Source organism: Podarcis muralis, chromosome 5 (assembly GCF_964188315.1).
Source record: "Podarcis muralis chromosome 5, rPodMur119.hap1.1, whole genome shotgun sequence".
NCBI lineage: Eukaryota > Metazoa > Chordata > Lepidosauria > Squamata > Lacertidae > Podarcis > Podarcis muralis.
In genome coordinates this window covers 20,082,119-20,106,281 of record NC_135659.1, presented here as the reverse complement: position 1 = coordinate 20,106,281, position 24,163 = coordinate 20,082,119, and the positions used below count along the sequence as shown (strand labels likewise).

The 24,163-nt window shown below is 44.2% G+C and overlaps 1 protein-coding gene across 8 annotated transcripts in view; it reads left to right on the top strand.

The window, feature by feature from the left end:
• Positions 1-24,163, top strand: part of KCNT2 (potassium sodium-activated channel subfamily T member 2) — a 224,314-nt gene that overhangs the window by 104,787 nt on the left and 95,364 nt on the right. For all 8 annotated transcript variants that reach the window (XM_028732539.2, XM_028732541.2, XM_028732538.2 and 5 more), the window contains 4 exons: positions 1,020-1,079; positions 2,333-2,407; positions 4,305-4,388; positions 5,808-5,902. In XM_028732539.2, the coding sequence (XP_028588372.2) occupies positions 1,020-1,079; positions 2,333-2,407; positions 4,305-4,388; positions 5,808-5,902 (314 nt within the window). The remainder of the gene's footprint in view (positions 1-1,019; positions 1,080-2,332; positions 2,408-4,304; positions 4,389-5,807; positions 5,903-24,163) is intronic.

The window sequence follows — 24,163 nt, the reverse complement described above, 5'->3', positions numbered from 1 at the left end:
GATATTGGATTTTTGAAGCCTCCTGAAACTAGTGATGTTTTTCCCATAGGGCTTGTAGTCATGTTTTTCCCATAGGGCTTAGTGGTGCGTCACGCCAGGGCACCAGCCTCTCAGGGGCGCCCCAGCAAGTGGGGGAGCTGCACAGCTTTGCCGGCGGCCTCCCCTTTCCCTGCATGCCTGCTAGCTGCGCCCTGCCAACTATAACGCTGGCAGGCATGCAGCTTCCCTCCTCAGCCTCCCAAGCCTCTGTGGGGATCGCTCCCCTCCTGAGGAGGCTTGGGAGGGGTGCAACTTCACTCCTAAGCCTCTGCAGGGATTGCTTTCCCGCAGTGGCATGGGGAAAAATTGCACTCCCCCCGGATGGCTGGCAGTGCGCAGCTATGGCCCTCCCAACACTATCAAATTCAAAGTGTTGGTGCTGACCTTTAAAGCCCTAAACAGCCTCAGCCCAGTATACCTGAAGGAGCGTCTCCACCCCCATTGTTCTGCCCAGATGCTGAGGTCCAGCGCCGAGGGCCTTCTGGCAGTTCCCTCATTGCGAGAAGCAAAGTTACAGGGAACCAGGCAGAAGGCCTTCTCAGTAGTGGCACCCGCCCTGTGGAATGCCCTCCCATCAGATGTCAAAGAGATAAACAACTACCTGACATTCAGAAGACATCATAAGGCAGCCCTGTTCAGGGAAGTTTTTAATGTATGATATCTTAGTGTATTTTTGGAAACCCAGCCAGATGGGCGGGGTACAAATAATAAATTATTATTATTATTATTATTATTATTATTATTATTATTATTAGTAATTTGGGGGCGCTCGGTGGATATTTGCACCCCGGCACCACATCTGCTAAAGACAGTCCTGACAGGTCCAGCTCAAGAGATCAAAAGCTTTATTGAAAGCTTGCAGGATAGCTACTTCTCCCACAAATCAGCTAGTTTTGGTTTACCCAATGTACACTTATTGAAAGTTTGCCTAAACCTCAGGTATTATTGCACAATATTTCACATGTGTCTCACTTCTTCAGGTGTCGGTGGCTTTGATAAGTCTATTGGAAACAACGCTCCTGAGCTATCTCAGCTATAAAGTAAGTATTTATGGCTACATTCTTCCATATCTATAGTAACCTAGGGTTTTCCAGATCGCCTAGGATCCCAACCCCCATCATCCTCACCCAACATATCTGCAGGTCAGGGGTGATGATGGGCATCGTGTAGCACTAACCATACCATTAGACGGAATGAGATAGTTGCCCTTGGCGATAGATGCTAGGAGAAAGCAGGGGCAGCCCCCCTTCTTTCTGAGCCCCCCCCCCAATTATTGGCATCTGTTGGAGATCAGAGTTATGTATGTCTGCCACAGGTCCTACACTAGTCAATCAGATGTATTCAGAAAGGGTGAGGTGCCATCTTGTTTCTTGCTTCAGGCAACAAAATGTGTTAGGCTGGCCCTGAAAGTAAACCACTTTCTTATGGGACAGTTCTGCTTCTGTCCGTTAAAACAAATGGGTTTGCAAACAGGTTTTATTAGTTGCGTTTAAAGAAGGGCTCAGCAAACTTTTTCAGCAGGGGGCTGGTCCACTGTCCCTCAGACCTTGTGGGTGGCTGGACTATATTTTTTTTGGTGGGGGATGAACGAATTCCTATGCCCCACAAATAACCCAGAGATGCATTTTAAATAAAAGGACACATTCTACTCATGTAAATACATGCTGATTCCCGGACCGTCCACGGGCCAGATTTAGAAGGCGATTGGGCGGGTTCCAGCGCCCGGACCTTAGTTTGCCTACCCATGGTTTAAAGGTTGTTAAAAGCAGTGCTGTTTCAAAGGTTCCAGCTCCTTGTGGATTTTTAAAATTGGAGTGCTTGGGGGTGTCCCTTAACATTGAGAGAAAGCTCCTGTGTGTTGTGGAACTTTAGCCAATGCCCCCAGTGTTTTTGTTTAGAGAGTTCCATTCCTAACTTCCTAATAGTAATTACCCATTCCTGATTTACCAGCTGGAAATTGTTGATGTGCTTCTAGATAAAGATAATTAATTTCTGTTTGTTTAAATTTGTAGCATGAAAGAAAAAAAAATAGGAGAGTTTCTTTGTATTTGTTTTTAAAAACGAGGTTCATTGCAAATATTGATGAGCCTGCCTAGGATTAGACACAATCTGGTAGTTTTTCCAGTTAACTCCCCGCCCGCCCCCCCAAATGTGGAGTGCATTTGCATAATTTTGTAGTATGTCACTTGCTGCGTGCATCACTCTGTGTGTCACTGCATACCTGCGTTGTCGCTGTGCAAAATGTTAACGGTTGATAGTGCTGTGTCTTTGTTTTTGTCTTCATTTTTACAAGGGAAACCTGTGGGAGCAAGTTGTGCGGATACCTTTCCTGCTGGAAATTATTAATGCTATCCCTTTCATAATTACAGTAAGTCTCATCCATTTAACACACAATCTGGGTTAAGTGTGAAGTTATTTTAAAGCAGTACAAATTCTAGAATTCAGGCTGAATGCGCGATCCTGTAATTATTTCCCTTAAAGCTACAAGCTTCAATTAGTTGAATCAACTCACATTTTGATTGATTAATTGGAAGGCCTAATTTGAGTTGGTTGAAGCAAATTTTAATTAGTGGTGGAAATAATTTATTTTTGAGGCTATTTTCAATCTGATATAATTTTCCTCTTCTTTCTTCATTATTAAACATTTGGGTTCCCCCACCGCACAGCAACTTGTGCTTATTACATTGTTAATTTGGTTTGTAAGTTTATAGCCTACTTTTGTTTTTTTGAAATGTAATAATTGTTCAGCACCTAGGGTCAAAGGGGGATTATAAACATTGGACAGGATTCACCTCAGCAGCCCTGTCAGCAGTAGCTTCATGCACAGACTTCTGCTTGCACAACAATGCTTTTCCATCTGCACCTGCCTAAATTGGTTTGGGGGAAGGGGCTGCAGAAACCTCAAAATGGCAGGAGGGGAGAGGAGAGGGAGGGTATCATTCCATTTGGCAAAGTGAGATTCTTTTTCAGGTGGAATATTTCTCACATCTGTTATTATCTATAAAAAAAAACCCGATACAGTGGACGCCCGGGTTGTGAACATGATCCGTGCAGGAGGCATGTTCGCAACCCGCAACCCGCGCATCTGCGCACGTGTGGGTCGCAATTCAGTGCTTCTGCACATGCACATGCGCCAAAACCCGGAAGTAACCGTTCCAGTAACTTCTGGGTTCAGCGCGGTGCACAACCCGAAATCGCACAACCCGAAGTGTCTATAACCTGAGGTCTGAGTTTACTTATACTGAAGTTCCATTACTATGTTCTTAAATCAGTTTAATTGATTGATTGCTTAAAGCAGAAGTTTTCAACCTTTTGGGGTCCACGGCTCCCTTGACCAACGACATTCTTTCTGCGGCACCCCTGTGGGGCTAAGAAGCCCAGTTATGGCACCCCTTGCCTACGCAGCTGGCAGCCCCTCACCCCTTTTCCAACACCCTCCCTTGTGGAGTGTTCCCTCAGCCTCCTCTCCTCTCCCTTCTACTTGGGAGTCCTCCGGACAGCTGCTGCCCCTGGTCTCTGAGCTGCCCTTCCTGCCCCCCAAAGAGGTGTCTCCTCACACTGCCCCACAGAGGCCTGGGAAGCACCCCCTGGCCAGCCCCAGAGGCGCCATTACCTGGGGAGCTTGTAGCAACAAACAGTCACGCAAGCCTTTGGGAAGCAAAGACCCAAGAGGCCAATAGATGCAGGCGGGAAGGAAAGAGGGGTTGTCTTAAAAAGCTCAGCAATTTGGGCGGGGGGGGGGGTCCTTTAAAAAGCTAAACAATTTTTGTAGTGTCCTGGTTTTCACTTTTTCAAATATGGCAACCCTAAGAGAGGGACAGAGGCCAGTGTTGGCTGCAGAAACCCTGACCATCATTCAAGGCACCCCAGGGTGCCACGGCACACTGGTTGAAAACTACTCGCATAAAGGGAAGTTATTTAAATGGTATAAATAAGTTATTTAAACAATGGCATTTCCATGTGGGCTGCATGGATCTCAGTTCACAAATGGTTATAAAGCATTTGTGCACACATCTAGTTTGGCCCAAAAGCTTCCTGGTAAATGTACTTAGTAGGATTCCATCTTTTACCCCCGCAAGGGTGAAAAGAGAGTAGAACAAATATCTCAAAAGTTATCTCTGCTGAGGTAAATTCTTACTTGTTGCATTGCAATAAGGTTTGAAGTTAGATCTTTTAAAATGAAACTACCGTTTCTGTACATTCAGTGCAGTTTTACTGGCAAAGTTGGCTGAATACATTTAATGTCTTTCTGCATTCTCCTTCAGATTTTCTGCCCTGCATTAAGAAACTTATTTATCCCAGTGTTTTTAAATTGCTGGCTTGCCAAACATGCGTTGGAGAATATGATTGTAAGTATAACAAAGGACTTATTTAAGAAAAATGACAACAAAACTCTGTACTTTTATCTGTACAAATCACAAACCTGGAACATTAGTCTGCTTAAGCCACAACACCTAAATTCCAGCCTGTGAAGTGCCACTGAAAATGGATGGGAGTTAAATTGGATTAAATCCAAATACACCAGGTTAATTGGTTTTTGAATTTCCATTCAAATGCTGAAGTAGTTTTATTGTTGGAATTTGCAGCCTTCTGTTTTACCTCCCTGTGGTTTACTTAGATTCACTTCTCAGGAAAACAAGTGCCTTGCCTATGTTTATAATAAAACTATTGGTCCAGCATTAATCCCTTTGCCTCGTTGGTTATTTTTTTTCTGGCTCCAAACTGTTGGAGCTGATGGTTTCTTGAGCAAATACCAATTATACTTGGCTCCTAATCCATGCATAGCACTCTTTCTTGTTGGTTGCCAGTCCAAAAACATAATCCTTTACGTGTACACTCAGAAGTAAGTCCCATTGAGTTCAGTGAGTATGTACAGGATTGAAGCCGAAGTTGTTATTTCAAAAGACTTTTAATCTGATTATTTGATTCTTTTAATTTAGACTGGTTGGTTTTACTGTAATTTATTGTATCAGTTTGTATTTTAGAGTGATTGTTCTATTGATTGGGAGCTTTATTTTTGAAAAGGGTATGCTGGTTTTTGCTGTATTTTGCTGTATTTCTTTGTAGCTATTTTGAATGCCTCAGTAGAAAGGCAAATAAGATTTCATATACAGTGGTGCCCCGCAAGACAAATGCCTCGCAAGACGAAAAACTCGCTAGACAAAAGGGTTTTCCGTTTTTCGAGCTGCTTCGCAAGACGAATTTCCCAATGGGCTTGCTTCGCAAGACGAAAAAAATTCTGGGTTTGAATTTCTGTGTGGTGGGTGGCTGGGGGAACAGTTGGGGAGGAGTTTGCAAGCATCTGGAAGCTTGTGGTTTTTCCCCCCTGCATTTTTATGATTTTCTGTGACCATTGGGCCACTCTGCTGTTTTTTAAAAAAAATTCTGGGTTTGAATTTTGAAATGCTCTTTACAGTATGTGCGACTTTAAAGAGCACTTAATAAACTCTTGTTGAACCAAATTTGGCTTTGTTTGGACTTTTTTTGACCATAGGAACGCATAATGCATTCCTATGGGAAACCGTGCTTCGCAAGACGAAAAATTCGCTAGACAAAAAAACTCATGGAACGAATTAATTTCGTCTTGCGAGGCACCACTGTATAAATAAAATGTGAACCTTTGCAGTACTCCAGAGCTTCAAAACATGGAATCCAGATTGTATATCTGCATATGAAATACTGACAAAAGTTAGATTAGTTGTGGCATATTTAATATTTAATATAAAAAGCATTTCTGAACATTATGCATCTCTTTTCTTTTAATCTAGAATGATCTCCATAGAGCCATCCAGCGCACACAGTCTGCAATGTTTAACCAAGTTCTGATTTTAATATCTACGTTGCTGTGTCTTATCTTTACATGGTAAGTAGTATGTGGTGATGTTACTAGTAGTAATGTAATTCCGTTCTCACACTGTTTCAAGAAAAAAGTTTTAATTACATTTTTTATAGGCATGTATTTTGTGGTAGCAAAAGTTTAGGGAAGGAGGGTGTTTATATCTTTGGTTGCAGTAGGAAAGAAAATGTCAGCCCTGCAGCTTATGTAAGGAGATTCCTCTAATCATAGAATAAGCAGGACTCGCTGTTTTGCAAATGATGCTTGTTATGTTCCAGAGAGATCCAGTTCAGAGAAGTCACGCATAGGACAGCACCCATTAAGACCCTTGAAAAGGGGAAAGCTATTTGTCATACATCCTCAACGTGGGAGTGGAGCTAAATGTTATAAACAACCTTGGCTGGAGCAGGCAGGAAGCATTTCGGAAGATCATTATATCTATAATTTGATGGTTTGAAGCTTCTTCCTACCAAACATCCAGAACCCCAAATGTGAAACTTGAAAAGCAAAATCTAAGACTTAGCTGTTGCTTTCTGTATACACTTTGCACTGTACTGTTTTGACTTACTTTCTTTCTTTCTTTCTTTCTTTCTTTCTTTCTTTCTTTCTTCTTTCTTTCTTTTTTTAAAAAAATATTTATTAAGTTTTCCAATTTAACAATCCAATGCATCCATTAAAACATTCAAAATTATAATACAATCATAAAAGCCAAATAATCATGCCAAATTATATTTTTTTTGGGGGGGTGACTTTCCATGCTCTGAAGTTTGGGGAGTGATGATCTAATATTTATACTACATTTCTTAATTAGTCAGAAAGTCCTGATAAACATTCCCGATGTTACTGTTTTGCATTTCTACTTTTTTAATTTTTATTTTATTGAAAATATGTGTTTAGTTCTGTTACAAGCTCTTCCACAGTACCAATAGGACAGTAGCCTGACCCATCTGCACTATACATTTAAAGCATTATCATACCACTTTAAACGGCTGCCCCCAAAGAATCAAGGAAACAGTAGTTTAAGGGTGCTGAAAGTTGTTAGGATATTTCTATTCCCTTGACAGAATGAGAGTTCACAGAGCTTGCTGGGGAGAGGGATTAACTACTCTGAAACTGTAGCACTGTTCGGAGAATAGAGATCCCCCTACTCACTCTCAGCTCCTTTAACAAACTATACTTCCCAGGATTCTTTGGGGAAAGCCATGACTGTTTAGGGACGTGGGTGGCACTGTGTGTTAAACCACAGAGCCTAGGACTTGCTGATCAGAAGGTCGGCGGTTCGAATCCCCACGATGGGGTGAGCTCCCGTTGCTCGGTCCCTGTTCCTGCCAACCTAGCAGTTCGAAAGCATGTCAAAGTGCAAGTAGATAAATAGGTACTGCTCCAGCGGGAAGGTAAACGGCATTCCCGTGCGTTGCTCTGAATTGCCAGAAGCGGCTTAGTCATGCTGGCCACATGACCTGGAAGCTGTCTGTGGACAGAAACCGGCTCCCTCAGCCCATAGAGCGAGATGAGCGCCGCAACCCCAGAGTCGGTCACGACTGGACCTAATGGTCAGGGGTCCCTTTACCTTTGCCTTTATGACTGTTTAAAGTGGTATCATAGTGCTTTAAATGTATAGTGCAGATGGGGTCTTGGTGTGGCATTAATTGCTGTGTGAAACACAGCTTTAAGTATTCTTTGGTGAGCATGTCCTTTGATATTCGCTGGGATCTGATTCTCTTTCTAACATTACACAAGCAGTTGATAGAATATGAAGCAGATCTCCACGCTAGTGCCTGGCTGGTTGTGGGAAACAAAAGCATTTGAGAGCAAGCCATGGTCTGTGACTGACAAGGAGAAGAGAGCTGTTTAGAACGGAACTATTTAGAGAGGAACATGACGTTCAGGTGCAGCCTGCATTTTGTAGCCGACACAAAAAGATGGAGAAAATGGCAAGTTGAACCACAGCAATTATTGCTGCCTTCAGCATCTGGAAGCTCATTATGCACCAAATTATTCTGTCCCTGTTATGACCCTTCCAGACATGGGAAAAGAAAGAGACAAAACAGCAACAAGGGGGAAAAACACACCCTATAACACAATTGCTTGCTAAGGAAACGAATCAGTCTGCAACAGCCTGCAATATTAATTGAAATCATATTCAGTTGGCCTTAAAACAACCCTCAGCAGATCTGCCATTGGTTTATGTTGTTGTTCCTTTGGATTTTCCAAAAGTTAGGTTTGTATTTTTAGATAAAGGTAAAGGTAAAGGGATGGACGCGGGTGGCGCTGTGGGTTAAACCACAGAGCCTAGGACTTGGTGATCAGAAGGTCAGCGGTTCGAATCCCCACAACGGGGTGAGCTCCCGTTGCTCGGTCCCTGCTCCTGCCAACCTAGCAGTTTGAAAGCACATCAAAGTGCAAATAGATAAATAGGTACTGCTCCGGCGGGAAGGTAAATGGCATTTCCGTGCGCCCCTGACCATTAGGTCCAGTCGTGGCCGACTCTGGGGTTGCGGCGCTCATCTCGTTTTATTGACCGAGGGAGCCGGCATACAGCTTCCGGGTCATGTGGCCAGCATGAGTAAGCCTCTTCTGGCGAACCAGGGCAGCGCACAGAAACGCTGTTTACCTTCCCGCCGGAGCGGTACCTATTTCTCTACTTGCACTTTGATGTGCTTTCGAACTGCTAGGTTCGCAGGAGCAGGGACCGAGCAATGGGAGCTCATTCGATTGGGATTCAAACCGCCGACCTTCTGACCGGCAAGTCCTAGGCTCTGTGGTTTAACCCACAGTGCCAGCAAATATCGATATTGCGGACAGTTTCTCACACATACGCTGATATTTGCTTGTTGCACTCTGCAGAGCAATTGCAGTAATTAAGAATATCTGAATTCTCTTTATCAATTCATCCTGCAAAGCATGGATAGCCCTGGGGTTCTGTTTACTGGGGGGTGGGGTGGGGTGTATCCTGTTCCTCAGCAAGAATGAGGGTGCTAGAGAGCTTGGGGGACATTTCCAGTGCAACTGGTCAGCTTGGTCATTCTGGATTTTGCCATTTGACCAAAAGCAAATTGACTATGCCAGCTGAATTTACTCGATATACGATCAGCAGAGTAGAGGCTTCACCTTCCCCCACAGCAGTGCTCATTGATCCATTTAAAATGCTCTCCGTTTTTGTCACAATTCTTCTGGTTGGCTCTGGGCAAGATCTTTAGCAGAAGGTAAGTTGAGGTGAGCTCTCGACTTCTCACTAAGGACACCATTAAGGGGTCTTGGGAATGTCAACTCAAGGTTTAGCCAGGTTTGGGACCAGCATTCCTTCTTTATCCCCACATTCACAGGTGTAGCCATGACATTGGTGCACACTGTAGCTGGTCTGAAACTGTCATCCACCCATTACTATTTTCCCCAGTATGCTGGCTGAAATTGGGCCATTGGAAAGCTGTGCTCTTGTCCTAGTCTATGTCACTCCAAATTCTGTGCATCCGTGATGAGTTTTTGTGTTGTTCCTGCTCTCCCGTCTCCATGGACCAGGTAAAATTGAAACACTGTATGAAATGAAGGGGACTTGGACCTAACAATCTGTTTCTCTGCAATAATTATTATTCAGCCATTGTGTGGGACTCTAGGGTCTTCAAAGCACATTTCCTCAATCATTCGGTAAGTAGACTGGTATTATTGACACCATATTGTAACAAGCAATATGGTGCCAATAGATTAGACTGAGTCGCTTGCCGAAGGCCACCTAGTGAATTCATGGATGGCTTTCAAGGTTGCAGCTCAGTCCCTTAGCCATTAGTTTAGATTTGTGCAGTCTGAAGCCATTAGTTTAGATTTGTGCAGTCTGCATATCTTAAGTAACATGAATTAATCCCTGGTAAATTTTAAGATGAAGTTAATATGAGCCTATTAACACTAAGGATTTGGAGAACACCCCCTCACACACACTCAACATGAGATACGCTTTTACAGGTTACCCTGAGAATGGTTTCAACTGTGGTCTTCTTTTGAGTCCTGTAGATTCATTTGCTATGGGTCCAGGGTGAAGCAGCCTCTGAACATCACTAAATGTATACAGGATGTTGAGGCCTATTTGAACTCTCTCCCACCCTGTCTTGAGTTCTCAAAGAAACGCTTTCAATAGCTTTTTTGCCCTAAGCTGTACGCCTGATCCTATTTACCTGGGATCCTATTTACCTATTTACCTCCTATTTAAAGAGGAGAGCGCAAAATATGGTCTGAAGCTCAACATCAAAAAAACGAAGATCATGGGCACTGGTCCCATCACCTCCTGGCAAATAGAAGGGGAAGAAATGGAGGCAGTGAGAGATTTTACTTTCTTGGGCTCCATGATCACTGCAGATGCTGACAGCAGTCACGAAATTAAAAGATGCCTGCTCCTTGGGAGAAAGGCGATGGCAAACCTAGACAGCATCTTAAAAAGCAGAGACATCACCTTGCCAACAAAGGTCCGTATAGTTAAAGCCATGGTTTTCCCAGTAGTGATGTATGGAAGTGAGAGCTGGACCATAAAGAAGGCTGATCGCCGAAGAATTGATGCTTTTGAATTATGGTGCTGGAGGAGACTCTTGAGAGTCCCATGGACTGCAAGAAGATCAAATCTATCCATTCTTAAGGAAATCAGCCCTGAGTGCTCACTGGAAGGACAGATCCTGAAGCTGAGGCTCCAATACTTTGGCCACCTCATGAGAAGAGAAGACTCCCTGGAAAAGACCCTGATGTTGGGAAAGATGGAGGGCACAAGGAGAAGGGGACGACAGAGGATGAGATGGTTGGATAGTGTTCTCGAAGCTACCAGCATGAGTTTGACTAAACTGCGGGAGGCAGTGGAGGACAGGAGTGCCTGGCGTGTTCTGGTCCATGGGGTCACGAAGAGTCGGACATGACTAAATGACTAAACAACAACAACAAACCCCAGGAAATTCAGCAAACTTTCTTCTGAGTTGACATGGCTAAAATCAGGCTGTTAGTCTTCAGAATTTCTTAGAGGAACTGTGATATCCTTACTGTACGTAATTCTGTAGGGTCGTTTTTTTCAATTTGGGCTACCTGGGATACAATAGCCTGATCTTATAGACGGATTTGAGTTTGAACAGCACAAACCAGTAAGCAGTTCATAAACCAACAGTTATACCCCTTTCCCTGCTGTTGCTTCCAGGAACTTGTGCTAACTGGAATTGTGTGGAGGTCATGTTTTAGTGAACTAGCTTCTCCACACCATCTCCTCCTCTCTGCTGCTGCTTTCACAGATACACTTACAGGTATGGTGAGAGATGGAGGAGAGAAATAGCCTCCCTCTCCCATTGGGCTAGTGGAAGAACAATTTGGGTTCAAAGTGGTTGTCTGCAATAGCCTGGTGTAAAGTCTAAAAAGTTAGATGAAAACCAAGATGATCAAGGGTCTGGAAACCAAACTTTATGAGGTGCACTGAAGGAGCTGGGCATGTTTAGCCTGGAAAAGAGGAGATAGAAAATAGATATGATAGCCATCTTCTAATATCTGAAGGGCTGTCACATGGAAGAGGGAACAAACTTCTTTTCTTCTGCTCTGGAGGGTAGGACTCAAACAAATGTCTTTAAGTTACAAGAAAGGGGATTCTGAATAAACATACAGAAAAACTTTCTGACAGTAAGAGCTGTTTGACAGTGGAACGGTCTCCCTTGGGGGGTTGTCGACTCTCCTTCCTTGGAGGTTATAAGCAGAGGTTGGGTGGCCATCTGCAATGGATGCTTTAGTTAAGATTCCTGCATTGCAGGGGGTTGGACTAAATGACCCTTTGGTCCCTTCCAACTCTACCGTTCTATGATTCTATGTACAGTATGCTGCCTTTTGCTCCTTGGAAGAAAGGTGCTATACAAGTGCAGTAAATCTGCATGTAAGACAACATTTGGGGCTGATGCTTCATTCCCACATATTAGTTGAGAACTCTTGGTAATCATTCTGTAAATTTGAGAGCTGTCTTTCACACACGAAGCTTTGAGAAGGGTAGCAAAGTTTGTTAAATCATAGTTTCTGGTGTCAGCCAAACTGAGAAAACTGTGATTTAAGCCGTGCTTAACGTAAAGGTAAAGGGACCCCTGACCATTAGGTCCAGTCGTGACCGACTCTGGGTAGGATATCATAATTAATGTCTGAACTACAACACTGTCTTAAACAGGGCATTTGTTGGAGACGGGTAGAATAAGATGTGCACAAAATTGCACTTCATGCAATTGCAATCTTCCTCCAACAAACTCAACGCTGCAAACCCGGAAGTGATTGTTCCAGTTTGTGAACGTTTTTCTGAAGCCAAACATCCGTCACGGCTTCCAATTGGCTGCAGGAGCTTCCTGCAGCCAATTGGAAGCCGCGCCTTGGTTCCTGAACATTTTGGAAGTCAAACAGACTTCTGGAACGGATTCTGTTTGACTTTCGAGGTATGACTGTATATGGTTCTCCCTCAGGGTCCCTTCCAACTCTATGATTCTGTGATTCTAGGATGCAATCCTGAAACAGTATATTTAACAATTTTAATGCTGTGAGCATTTTAACAAGCTTCAGATTGAAGGAAGCATTCCACACCCACACAGAAGTGGGGGCATCTCTATGCTTGCAGAGTGCAAGCTGTGTTTGGTACTGTGCTTCTATAAATAGGGCATCTTCCATCAACTCCTCTTGACAGTCGTAGTAAATGACCCCCTTTCCCTAGCGTTACCATTGTTGCGTTGTGTTGGCAAAACTGCAGAAAAGTAAAGAGGAATTGTATTCTTTTCCCATGAATCACCAGCCAGGCAGTCAGTCAGCTACGCTGCAGTTTCAGAACAGTCTTGGGCAGGAGTAAAAGACAGAGTCCTATTGATGCTTCTCATTTCCTCCTAAAGCAAGCAGGGCAGGCCATCAGAAATACTTCCTTTGGTTTGGAACAGGAATATACGTGAAGTGAAAAGAATGAGGAAAATAAATGTAGGAGGATACCAGATTTCAGGCTTTGATTTCTACTCTCCCTTTTCCATGGTGCGTAGCAAGCGCTCTGAAATAAAAATAGTACCTTGGGTACAGTTCTGTTCTTTAATGACATCCTGGCCAGATTCTATTCTATAGCTTCAAAACGATCAGTGTTCCTAAATACAGATAAAAGTTTATAGCACGGCATTGTTCTTGCTCTGCCAGTGCAAGTTTGCATTATGAAATGTTGTCAGCAATCAGGATCCTTCCACTGGTCTTGTGCTATAATATAGACATCGAGATCTGCATAGCGTGTTCTCCTTCATGGAGAGCACGTGTTGCGGTGGGGGCCGCCAGGACACTCCAAAGTTGTGGGGCGAGCTAATTGATCATTGGCCACTGATGCGATTGGGGCTTCCCTTGTTGTTGGGAAGAAATTAATGTTGCCATTTATTGATTGACAGCCAGAAATGCTAAAACTCCTTGCACGAGGCTAGGGCTTCCTCTTTTCGCCCGTGCAGCGGATTGCCCGTCCCCCCCTCCCTAGAATAGGGTTGTTTGCTTTGACCTTGCTATGCCTGTCATGGGGTCGTCTGCTTTGGAGCGGGGGCCTGGTAGGAATTTTGTCCATCTGGCTGATTGGCTGGGGCCATTTGGTTTTGCCTACTGCGTAGCAAATCGTCACAACTTGTAAGGTTGCGGTTAGGCATTGGTTTATGGTTTGGTTGGTTGAGGGGCATGGATTGGCTGTGCCTGCCCCTCTAATGCTGCTGCTGCAAGGGATTCCATTAAAGGAATCAGGGGCTGACTATTGCTTGTCCACCCTGTCAAGGGGGCTCGGGCCATAGCAATGAGCTCCTGGTTGCATTTGGGGTGAGGGGAGGTTCCCTGCTCCGCGTAACCCCCAAGTGTATTCCCCCATTCTGACTTTCGCATCGTGCGGAATGTCAGTCTGTCCCCCATGGTGGGGGCAGATAGTCGCAACCAATGCCTAAGCAACCACTCACAAATTTGTATTTTAATAAAGTTGTGGCCAAAATTATGCCAAAAACCTTAAACAAAAATTCTGTGTGATGTGTGAGTTATTGGGGTGGCCCTGGGGACCTCGACACGCAACTACACCTTAAGGTTCCATGGCGATGGTTTTTCAATTTTAATTGATAACTTGAGTGGCAAGGATGCTGCTTCCCTATGGCTGTGCCTTATGCTTTTCAAGTAATGCATAAAGTGTGGAGATCATGTGGAAAGTTGGCACCAGAACCCCAAATCAGGATAGTGAATTTTCCCATATCATCAGCTCCTCCCATATGCACAGCCTGAGAGTTATTTGGGGCTCACAGCTGTCCATGGAGGCTCAGGTTAATTCTGGGTCCAGGGCAGCTGTCTATCAGCTCTATCTGGTACACCACCTGAGACCCTACCTGACTGCACACAGTCCAGCCAGAATGGTACATGCCCTGGTTATCTCCCGCTTGGTCTGCTGCAACACACACTATGTGGGGCTACCTTTGAAGGTGGCTCAGAAACTACAACTAATCCAGAATGTGGCAGCTAGACACAACACCTGTCCTGAAAGACCTACATTGGCTCCTGGTATGTTTCCGAGCACAATTCAAAGTGTTGGTGCTGACCTTTAAAGCTCTAAACAGCCTTGGCCCTGTAGACCTGAGGGAGCGTCTCTATCTCCATTATCCAGCCCAGACACTAAGATCCACCTCCAAAAGCCTTCTGGTGGTTCCCTCATTTTGAAAAGTGAGGTACCAGGCAGAGGGCCTTCTCAGTAGTCGCGCCCACCCTGTGGAATACCCTCCCATCAGATGCCAAGGAAATAAACAACTTCCTGACTTTTAGAAGAAATCTGAAAGCAGCCCTGTATAGGGGGAAAGGTAGAAAGGGTAAATTTTAAAAAGCTGAAAGGCAGCGGGTGGCACTGTGGTCTAAATCACTGAGCCTCTTCAGCTTGCCGATCGGAAGATTGGTGATTCGAATCCCTGTGATGGGGTGAGCTCCCGTTCCTTTGTCCCAGCTCCTCTCAACCTAGCTGTTTGAAAGCATGCCAGTGCAAGTAGATAAAACGGTACTGCCAGTGGCGTAGCATGGGTTGTCAGCACCCGGGGCAAGGCAAGTAATTTGCGCCCCCTAACCTGTGGATTTGCGCCCCCTAACCCGTGGATTTGCCCTAACCCCAGATGTTGCGCCCGGTGCGGCCCCCCCCCCGCCCCCCCACGCTACGCCACTGGGTACTGCTATGGCAAGGAGGTAAACAGCGTTCCGTTGTGTCAGAAGTGGTTTAGTCATGCTGCCACATGACCCAGAAAGCTGTCTGTGGACGAACGCTGTCTTACTTGGCCTGAAAGTGAGATTAACACCACACCCCATAGTCGCCTTTGACTGGATTTAACTTTCCAGGGGTCCTTTCCCTTTTACAGGGAAGTTTTTAATGATTGATGCTTTATTATTCTTTTGTATATGCACCCAGAGTGGATGGGGCAACCCAGTCAGATAGGCGGGGTATAAATAAGTTGTTGTTGTTGTTACATTCACAGGTGCTTTAAAAAGATCTGGATATTCGAAAACCTAATAATATAAATATAATTTTTCTTCATATTGTATGTTGCCAACGTTGATATTGTATGCAACCATAAGGAAACAGCATTTGGGGTAGAATATGAATCTGCCCTTAGAAGCCTATGCTTGCCTACTTTAAAAGAAAACTGTTGTGCATATATACCGTATTTTTTGCTCTATAAGACTCACTTTTCCCCTCCTAAAAAGTAAGGAGTAATGTGTGTGCATCTTATGGAGAGAATGCAGGCTGTGCAGCTATCCCAGAAGCCAGAAGCCCTCTTGCTGTTCTGGCTTCTGACTTCTGAGATTAAGAATATTTTTTTTCTTGTTTTCATCCTCCAAAAACTAGGTGTGTCTTGTGGTCTGGTGCGTCTTATAGAGCGAAAAATACGGTAGCTACATCATCTAGGTGGTGCAAGGGTACAAGTCAGTTAGAGAGCAGGAGTCACCAGTGGTTGTGGCATCAAAGCCTAGAGACGGCTGTAGCTGACGATAAATCAGTCAGCCAGCTAAGGTCTCAGTCATGTCATGCAATTAATTCAGTCATAACAGGCAGAGTATTTTCTTTTAAATGTGTGTGTTTGTGTGCGTGCCCTGATGCACCACAAACAAGCTATGTGACTAACAGCTATTCCGCTCATATTGCAAAACATAATTATGTTTTGGTCGAGAGTTTTGCAAAGTGATCATTAGCTTAGCTTGTTTGCTCTGGAAATAATACTGCTTGTTGTCTCTTGTTGCTATCATCATCCCTACTCACTTACTTACTAACTTACTTACTTATTATGATAACTTAATATACTGCCATTCAACAACAACAACAACAACAACAATGTACTCAGGGCAATTTGAGTACTCCCTTGTAGCCTGTTTTTTTCATAGTTAAATTGTGAGAGGAATAAAGGAAAGCCTCGGGTTTTAAAACGTCGGACGGTAATCTAATCTAATTTTTGTGACGATGTCCAGTGATCGCTCTGATTCTGGAAAGAAATAAGCCTTCTTCAGGCCTTCTGGTAAGGAGATAAGTAAACATTCAATGGTTGGTATGCGGACCAGTATGCTAGCTCTAACTTTAGTGTTGCCATTTCTGTGGAAAATAGCAGTGGAGACCCTCTATCAGTGCAGAAGTCTCCCCACTTCCGAAGCTCACCCTCCTCACTTACCCTAGTAAGTTAGCACTTAAATCAGTATGCCTAAAATTGGCTGTAAAAACCAGTATCTGCATGATTCTGACCGATCTCCTGTGGTTTGAAGGCTTTCCGCTTGTTGGGGCTGCCTTTTCAAGTAGCCAGTTGCTGTGAGGCAGTTGCACATCATGGTTGCAAGCATGGCAGGAACGGTCAAACCAAATACACATTTGTGGGTTGGGACAGACTGCAACTTTTATTTGGTTATACAGCTGGAAAGCCACTCCACGTTCTGATTCAACCCTTGCCGTTGGAATAGCATTTCCACCAATTGATTGGGAAGAAACCCAAAACAGCTGTGGGAATTGTCCATTGTTAGATCCCAAGGTGGTACAGACCAGGCAAGTAAAAATCTGGCTATAATTGGCAACTTCAGTGCATTTTAATGTGTAGCCGTGGCCTCAGAGGTCAACAATATGTCATTTTGTGGAGTTTAGTGGTCTTTGTTTTACGTTTGCATTGCAGTTCATCACTAACAGACGCAAGACCAAGAGAACTAGGGCTTTCGTCCTAACACCACTTACCTGGGTTTAAGCTCCTCTGAACTTACTTCTGAATAGGCGTGTTTAGAATTGTGCTCAATTAAGAACTGAGTTACTAAGAGCTGGAACTTTTCTCTTTCTGACTACTTTTTGAAGGGCAATGAGGTTGTTGCGCTGGTGGTCCTTCCCAGCTACATTTAAAATCTTGGATTTCTCTATCGATTTTTAGGGGCAGTTCTCGCCTTCCTTCCTTGGGGAGATTATAAATAGCTTCACAGTTTAAATTAGAAAATGAGCTCTCTGAAGGATGCAGTGCTCCTCTCTGCCCTTTTCAGAAAATATCTACCACTTTCCTCTTTTCCTTCCTTCCATCAGGGGAGAAAAATGGAGCACAGAGCAATGGATGGAAAGAGAAAAATCACCCCACTTTCCACTCTCCCCCTCACGCCTTCTATACTTCTTCACTTAGATGGGGGAGAGTGAAATGAACCCCTCTGTGCTGACATGGTCACAAGGCCATGCCACCCAGCTGCATGCTTCATAGGACAGATTATGATATATATAGAAAACCAAAAATACATAACATAGTAGCAAACAAAGAAGAGATTTGGGCAGCTGTGAGAAGGTGGGGATTTTCAGCCTCCACAAATCCTCTTCAAGGAGGGTACGCGTTGCACTCAGGCCGCCAGGCATCTCCCACCTCCTGGTGTGGCCAGGGCTATGCCCTGTTCCACTCTGGTTGGTCGTTTTGCAGTCACTTGGTCCCTAAAGCCAATGACTTGACTTGGGGGTGGCTGTGAAACATGATTTAATCCCTGTGCAATGTTTCCTGGACCTCTTTGCCTTCACGCAGCGGGTCACCTGCCCACCCCCCCACCCCTTTATCTGGTGTGTTGGCCTTGCTATGGATGTTGTTGGTTGCCTGTTTTGCAATGGGGGCCTGGTAGGATTTTTTTCCATCTGGCAGATTGGCAGAGCCATTTGGTTTCACCTACCGCGTATCAATTGTCACAACTTTGTAAGGTTGGGCGGTTAGGCATTGGATCAGCAATGTGTGAGGAGGGGAGATGCGGCCATCACCGGCCCCTCCAAGCTCAAGGGTATTTCATTAAAGGAATCAGGGGTTGGCCTGGGTCTTGTCCAAACCACGTGGTAGGGGCTAGGGCCATACCAGGACCCCAGGGGCTCACATTGGCGGGGCTCCCTCTGGCGGTGCTTCACCCTTTTATCAGATTCACCACAATGCGGGTGGGAGTCTGATATAGTTTGGATGATTCCAATGCCTAAGCCAATACCACTCACATTCTGTATTCAATAAAGTTGTGGTCTAAATTTTGCCCAGTAACTTAAACTAAAATCCCATGTCACTACGTCTTCATTTTTTGGGGGGTGGTTGGGGGTCTCAAAGCGCAACTGCCCCATAGGAGCAAGACCTACCGAGAAGAGTTGCTGTGCTCAATAGGCTTGGCTCCCCAGAATAGGCCCTGCATCTTCTAATAAAGAGTTAACTTCACATACTCAGTGTGATTTATTGCTGGCTGGCTCCCTGGGACCTCCTATTCAAAGAATCTCTTGTCTGCTGTTATCTGTGCTGTGCTGTTATCTGCATATGTCCAGGCACTGTCTCAAACATACATACCCTCAGTTTAACTGCAGCGGGTGTTTGCATATCCAGTGGATCCTGGTTTAAGGGGAAATGCATCAAACAGAAGAATTTCTCAAGACACTACAGAATGCATATGGATGGTGTCTAACGGCATGTGCACTCGGCTTCAAACACTGGTGGTGGGCACACACTGGAGCTGGAGTAAACACTAATGTGTACATGACCTTTGCACCAGAACGAAGAGCTGACCAATCCTATAGCAACAAACAGATGCTACAGCTGCACACCAAGTCCACAAATCCAGATAACAGTTGCTTGTGACCGTCTCCTCTGAAAAACTATCAAGTTTTCCACAAATAAGTTACTCGGTTGCTTTCATCAGGACTAATTTTAGCTGGATCATATTCAATCACTGCCCTAACAATCTAAACAAAAGCCAAGGGCTGGATTAACAGCCTCTCCATTGAAGCTGTGCCTGGATGATTCACAGTGAAATAGACCCTTGCCTGGCACAGCAAAGAGATTGAACAATCACAGTGAAGGCTCGTCACCGATATCCCTTATCTTGATGTTCTCCAAATTGCAGGGCTTGAGTGCCCCACAAAACGCCACGAATGTTCTTTTTATGAGAACATCTCCCACTCCCATATCGGGCTAGAGAACATTTTGCCCATGCGGCGTCTTTTATTTTTGTACGTTTCAGATCTGGAGTGCCAAGTGTGGAGAGCTGCGCGGGATGCAATAGAAATTGCTCCATGATAACATGTTTCCCATCACTTTAGCTTTCAGATATATCTTTTCAATATCAAGATATTTCATAGATCGCTGTTAGCTTTGAAGATCTCCACTTTTTAAAAGAAGAAGAAGAGGAAGCCAGAGCTGTTGCTATTAAGAAAGAGTGGTTGTGAGTAATTTTATCGGTGAAGAGATCATTTGTCCAAGCACTGAGAATGAGAGAAAACTTGGCTATCATCTGAAGGCAATCACTGAACATCCTGCTTCCCCAAAGCAACAAAATGATTTTGCCATCTTCCTTAATATGCTTAGTAACAGATTTTGAAGAAGGCTTTGTGGCACCTTACAGCACCGTACCACACAGAATAAAACTTTACTGTGTGCATTAATTTTCTTAATATCATTTAATTTTCTTCACCAGTTGTTATTATAGAAGAAGGCGTATGTCAGGGAACTGCCATCGGAGCTAGAGGAGGAGGCAAGGCTCCCGAGCGATGCTGGAGAGGGGCCCAGCAGGGGGAGAGGCAGCCCATCTGCTGGGGAAGGCAATCAGCGTAACACCAGGGGTGAAGGGGGGCTGATGGGGGAATCGGCGAAGGGGCTCCAGGACTCCTCGCCGGAGACCAGCGGGGAGAACACGGATCCTCTGCTGCCCACACCCACCCTGCGCAGAAGACTTTCGCGCAGGGAGAGTAGGAGGAGACTTGGCGTCAAAGAACTTCTGTGTTGGAAGAAGTTCAAGAAACGCCCACTGACGGATTCTGCTAGTGACTGAGCAGCCACAGAGTGGCAGTAACTTACGCACGAGCAACCCCTATAACCATTACAGCGTATATACATATGTGTGGTATAAAAATCCATGCTTGCTAATGAGATGATAAAATGTTATGGCAAAATGTTTTGTTAAAATATAAATGAATGATAAGGACTCATTTCAGATGTGCTCCCTTTCCCACACTAGTTTACATGTGCTGAAATGAAATAGTTGGCTTGCAATTCACAGTCATGGTTCAGTCTTCATCACACAAAAATGATCAAATATGATCCAGTTGTTTTTGTATGTGGGATGTGCACATGATTTTTCCCATTTCCCATTTTCCCATTTTCCATGATCCTTACGCCTTTCTCTTTTTTGTAGAAGAGAGGTAGAAATGAGACAAATTAGAGCTGCAGAAATATGTTTGGTTGCATGGGTCATGCCACAGAGCTCTTGCAAATTTTAATACTTGCTTAGAAAAGGGGGGTTTCCAAAAGCAAGAGCTTACATGATAAGCAATCCGGCCACCCCAGTCTATCTCAACTTCCTATGAATGGAAACATTTGATCCCAAGGCCTGGACCCATATCCCATTGTATTCTGACTGTTACTAGGAGAGGCAACCAGTTCTGGAACAGAATCATAGCTCTCTGAATTCTGTTACTCATGTATGAATAGAGGCCACAATTTGGGAATGTTCTCAGTAGGAAAAAGAAGAAATGCCACCTTCCAGAAGTCTCTGTATCAATTAAAACCGGACATGGGTGGCGCTGTGGGTTAAACCACTGAGCCTAGGACTTGCCAATCAGAAGGTCAGTGGTTCGAATCCCCGTGATGGGGTGAGCTCCCGTTGTTCAGTCCCAGCTCCTGCCAACCTAGCAGTTCGAAAGCACATCAAAGTGCAAGTAGATAAATAGGTAATTACCAGGTAATTACCTCCAGCGGGAAGGTAAACGGTCTTTCCGTGCGCTGCTCTTGTTCGCCAGAAGCGGCTTAGTCATGCTGGCCACATGACCTGGAAGCTGTACGCCGGCTCCCTCGGCCAGTAAAGCGAGTTGAGTGCTGCAACCCCAGAGTCGGTCACGACTGGACCTAATGGGCAGGGGTCCCTTTACCTTTACTTTAGTGCAAGAGGAAAATCTCTCTCTCTCTCTCTCTCTCTCTCTCTCTCTCTGTGTGTGTGTGTGTGTGTGTTTGTGTGTGTGTGTAAGAGAGAGCGAGACAGACAGACATCTTACTGTAAGCTAAACTATAGCTTACAGCAAGACATGAGACAGAACATAGGTTAGGAGATAGTTTGCAGAGCTTCTAATGAAAGGTATACTGTTAGTCCAGATCATGGGATGCACAGGTTGTTTGTTCCCTCATGGTCCCTGGAGTCTTGAGGATCCTACCACCACAAACATATTTGCTTAGCTATATTTCAGCAGAAACTGGTGTCCAGGACTTTGACTAAAATATTTATTTACGCTTGAAGGCAAAGCACACTGTGCTCATGTGCTTTCCATTCTGAGCTTCGGAAGAACTTTGAGGGGAAATAATGTTAGTTTTGTATTGCTTCCAATCATTACCAGCTGCACATACAAAGCTGTATGGCATCTGCAGGTGGGGCAATTTCTTCTGAAAGTATATTTTACTCAAATGACCTTTTTGAATAACTTTTAGAAGCAGGCACTGCATTCTGATTCAGCTGTGTTCTTATTTTCTGTCTCTGTGACATTCCTTTTCTCACTCTGAGGTGCTCCTTTCATAGAATTTTAGGGTTAGAAGGGACCACAAAAGTTATCAAGTCCAACCCCCCTGCAATGCAGGAATATTTTGCCCAATGTGGAACTTGAACCCATGACCTTTGAGATTTAGAGTCTCATGCTTTACTGCAAAGATTTAGTAAGCCTTCTAGTTTTAACGCCCTCCCCCTTTGTCTTATTTCCTGTCATTGAGGAAGAACTCCAATTTCTTTTTTTTCCCCCAATAGGTTTTTTTTTTTTTTATGTTACACTTAGGAAAGATGTACTTGCAAAAGAAAAAGATTGGCAAGAGGTTTGGTGTCAATACAGAATGAAAGTACCTCTTTACGGGAACTAGATAAAGATTTCGGTAAATAATGACTCAATGCTCCAAAGTTCAGGTAGTTTGTGAATGTGATTATTTTAAGAGGTTAGCGGTATCATTCTTCCCTCTCCTGGTGCTCACTTCTTCCTCTATCTCTGTGTATTACTTGCTTTTGGGTGATAACTGCAGTTCTGTTGGAATTATCTGCCCTTGCCTTAGGGGACAAAAGTTGCTATAACACTGAGTTAAATCTTCTCTATTTCCAGGACATCTATATTTCTAGCAGCATAATAATAATAATAATAATAATAATAATAAACATGAAAGAACAGTATACAGACTTGAGTTATCATTTCAATCTTTTTATCTACAGTACTGTGATTTAGTTAAAGCAGCTTACACATACCAGTAACAAGATGGTACATACCCACAGGCTCACAATCTAAAAGACTGAATGCAAGAGGAAAAGAGCTTGGAAGGGAGGAGGAAAACAGCAAACCCAAACACTAATTCTACAGCTACAGTGTTCTCTTAACAACCAACTGTAATGGCAAAGAGAGGAGAAACCAAAAATTGCTATTTGCTCAGCAGAGCCTATGGGAAGCCCTGTAGTTCCATCTCTCATTCTGCTATATTTTGTTGGAACTTGAGGCATAATTTTGAACAACCAATTTTTAAATTTCTGCACATGCCTGCGAGCCATGCTACATGTGTAACACATTACATGGGGAAGCTGCCAGGCTTTGTCTGAGCACATGTTTCTTGCTGCTGTTTCAGTTCCCAAAACCTTTAAGGGAAATTCAGCTACAAGAGACAACAGAAGTGTGTGTGTGTGAATTTGCTAGCAGCTCCTCCTTGCCTATGAACATGGGCAGCTGGTGGCTGACATGAAAGTACCATTACTAATGCCAGCTAGGGAGCTGTCTCTTGGATACGATCAGGAAGATTCCCAGAGGAAGAAGACAGAAATGTTACCAGAGCCATTTGGAACTCTGGCCACATAAAAAACAACAACAAAAAAGCCTTGTTTTCAGCCATACTTCTGAGGTAATGTTTGAGTTGGCTGTTATTTGGGTACAAACAGAAACACTTCCCCATTCTGCCTTGAACATTCAAGAAGGTTCCTTTCAAGATCTTGAAATGAAATGCAGTACTCTAGAACTTTCTTGTCACTGTGCCCTCAAATTCCATGGGGCATAGAATCTTGGGACCTCAAATCCTTTTTTCTTTTTCTTTTAAAATTTATAAAACATAACTTTACTGAATTTATAGAAATCACAACCTTATTTTGGGGGTTGCCACATTTGCTTCCAAACTGATAGGCACTTAACTCTCCAAGTATGTTATTGTTGTTGTTTAGTCGTTTAGTTGCGTCCGACTCTTCGTGACCCCATGGACCAGAGCACGCCAGGCACTCCTGTCTTCCACTGCCTCCCGCAGTTTGGTCAAACTCATGCTGGTAGCTTCGAGAACACTGTCCAACCATCTCGTCCTCTGTCATCCCCTTCTCCTTGTGTCCTCAATCTTTCCCAACATCAGGCAGTTTCCACGGAGTCTTCTCTTCTCGTGAGGTGGCCAAAGCATTGGAGCCTCAGTTTCAGGATCTGTCAAGTTTGTTGGAATAATTTCTAGACATTATCTAAAACTCAAATTAAATAGTAAAAATCTACAAGCAAACCAGATCTTCTCATATTATGCCAGTGATGTAGGAACCAGTTGTCCATTGCAAGATCCCATTCTCTTCAGATGAGTGTCTATATTTCGGAATGACACAGCAGGGCCACTTGCACAGATCTCTTCACCTTCATTTCACCTTCTTTCACGGGGATGCGGGTGGAGCTGTGGTCTAAACCACTGAGCCTCTTGGGCTTGCTAATCAGAAGGTTGGCAGTCCAAATCCCCACGACGGAGTGAGCGCCTGTTGCTCTGTCCCAGCTCCTGCCAACCTAGCAGTTTGAAAGCACACCAGTGC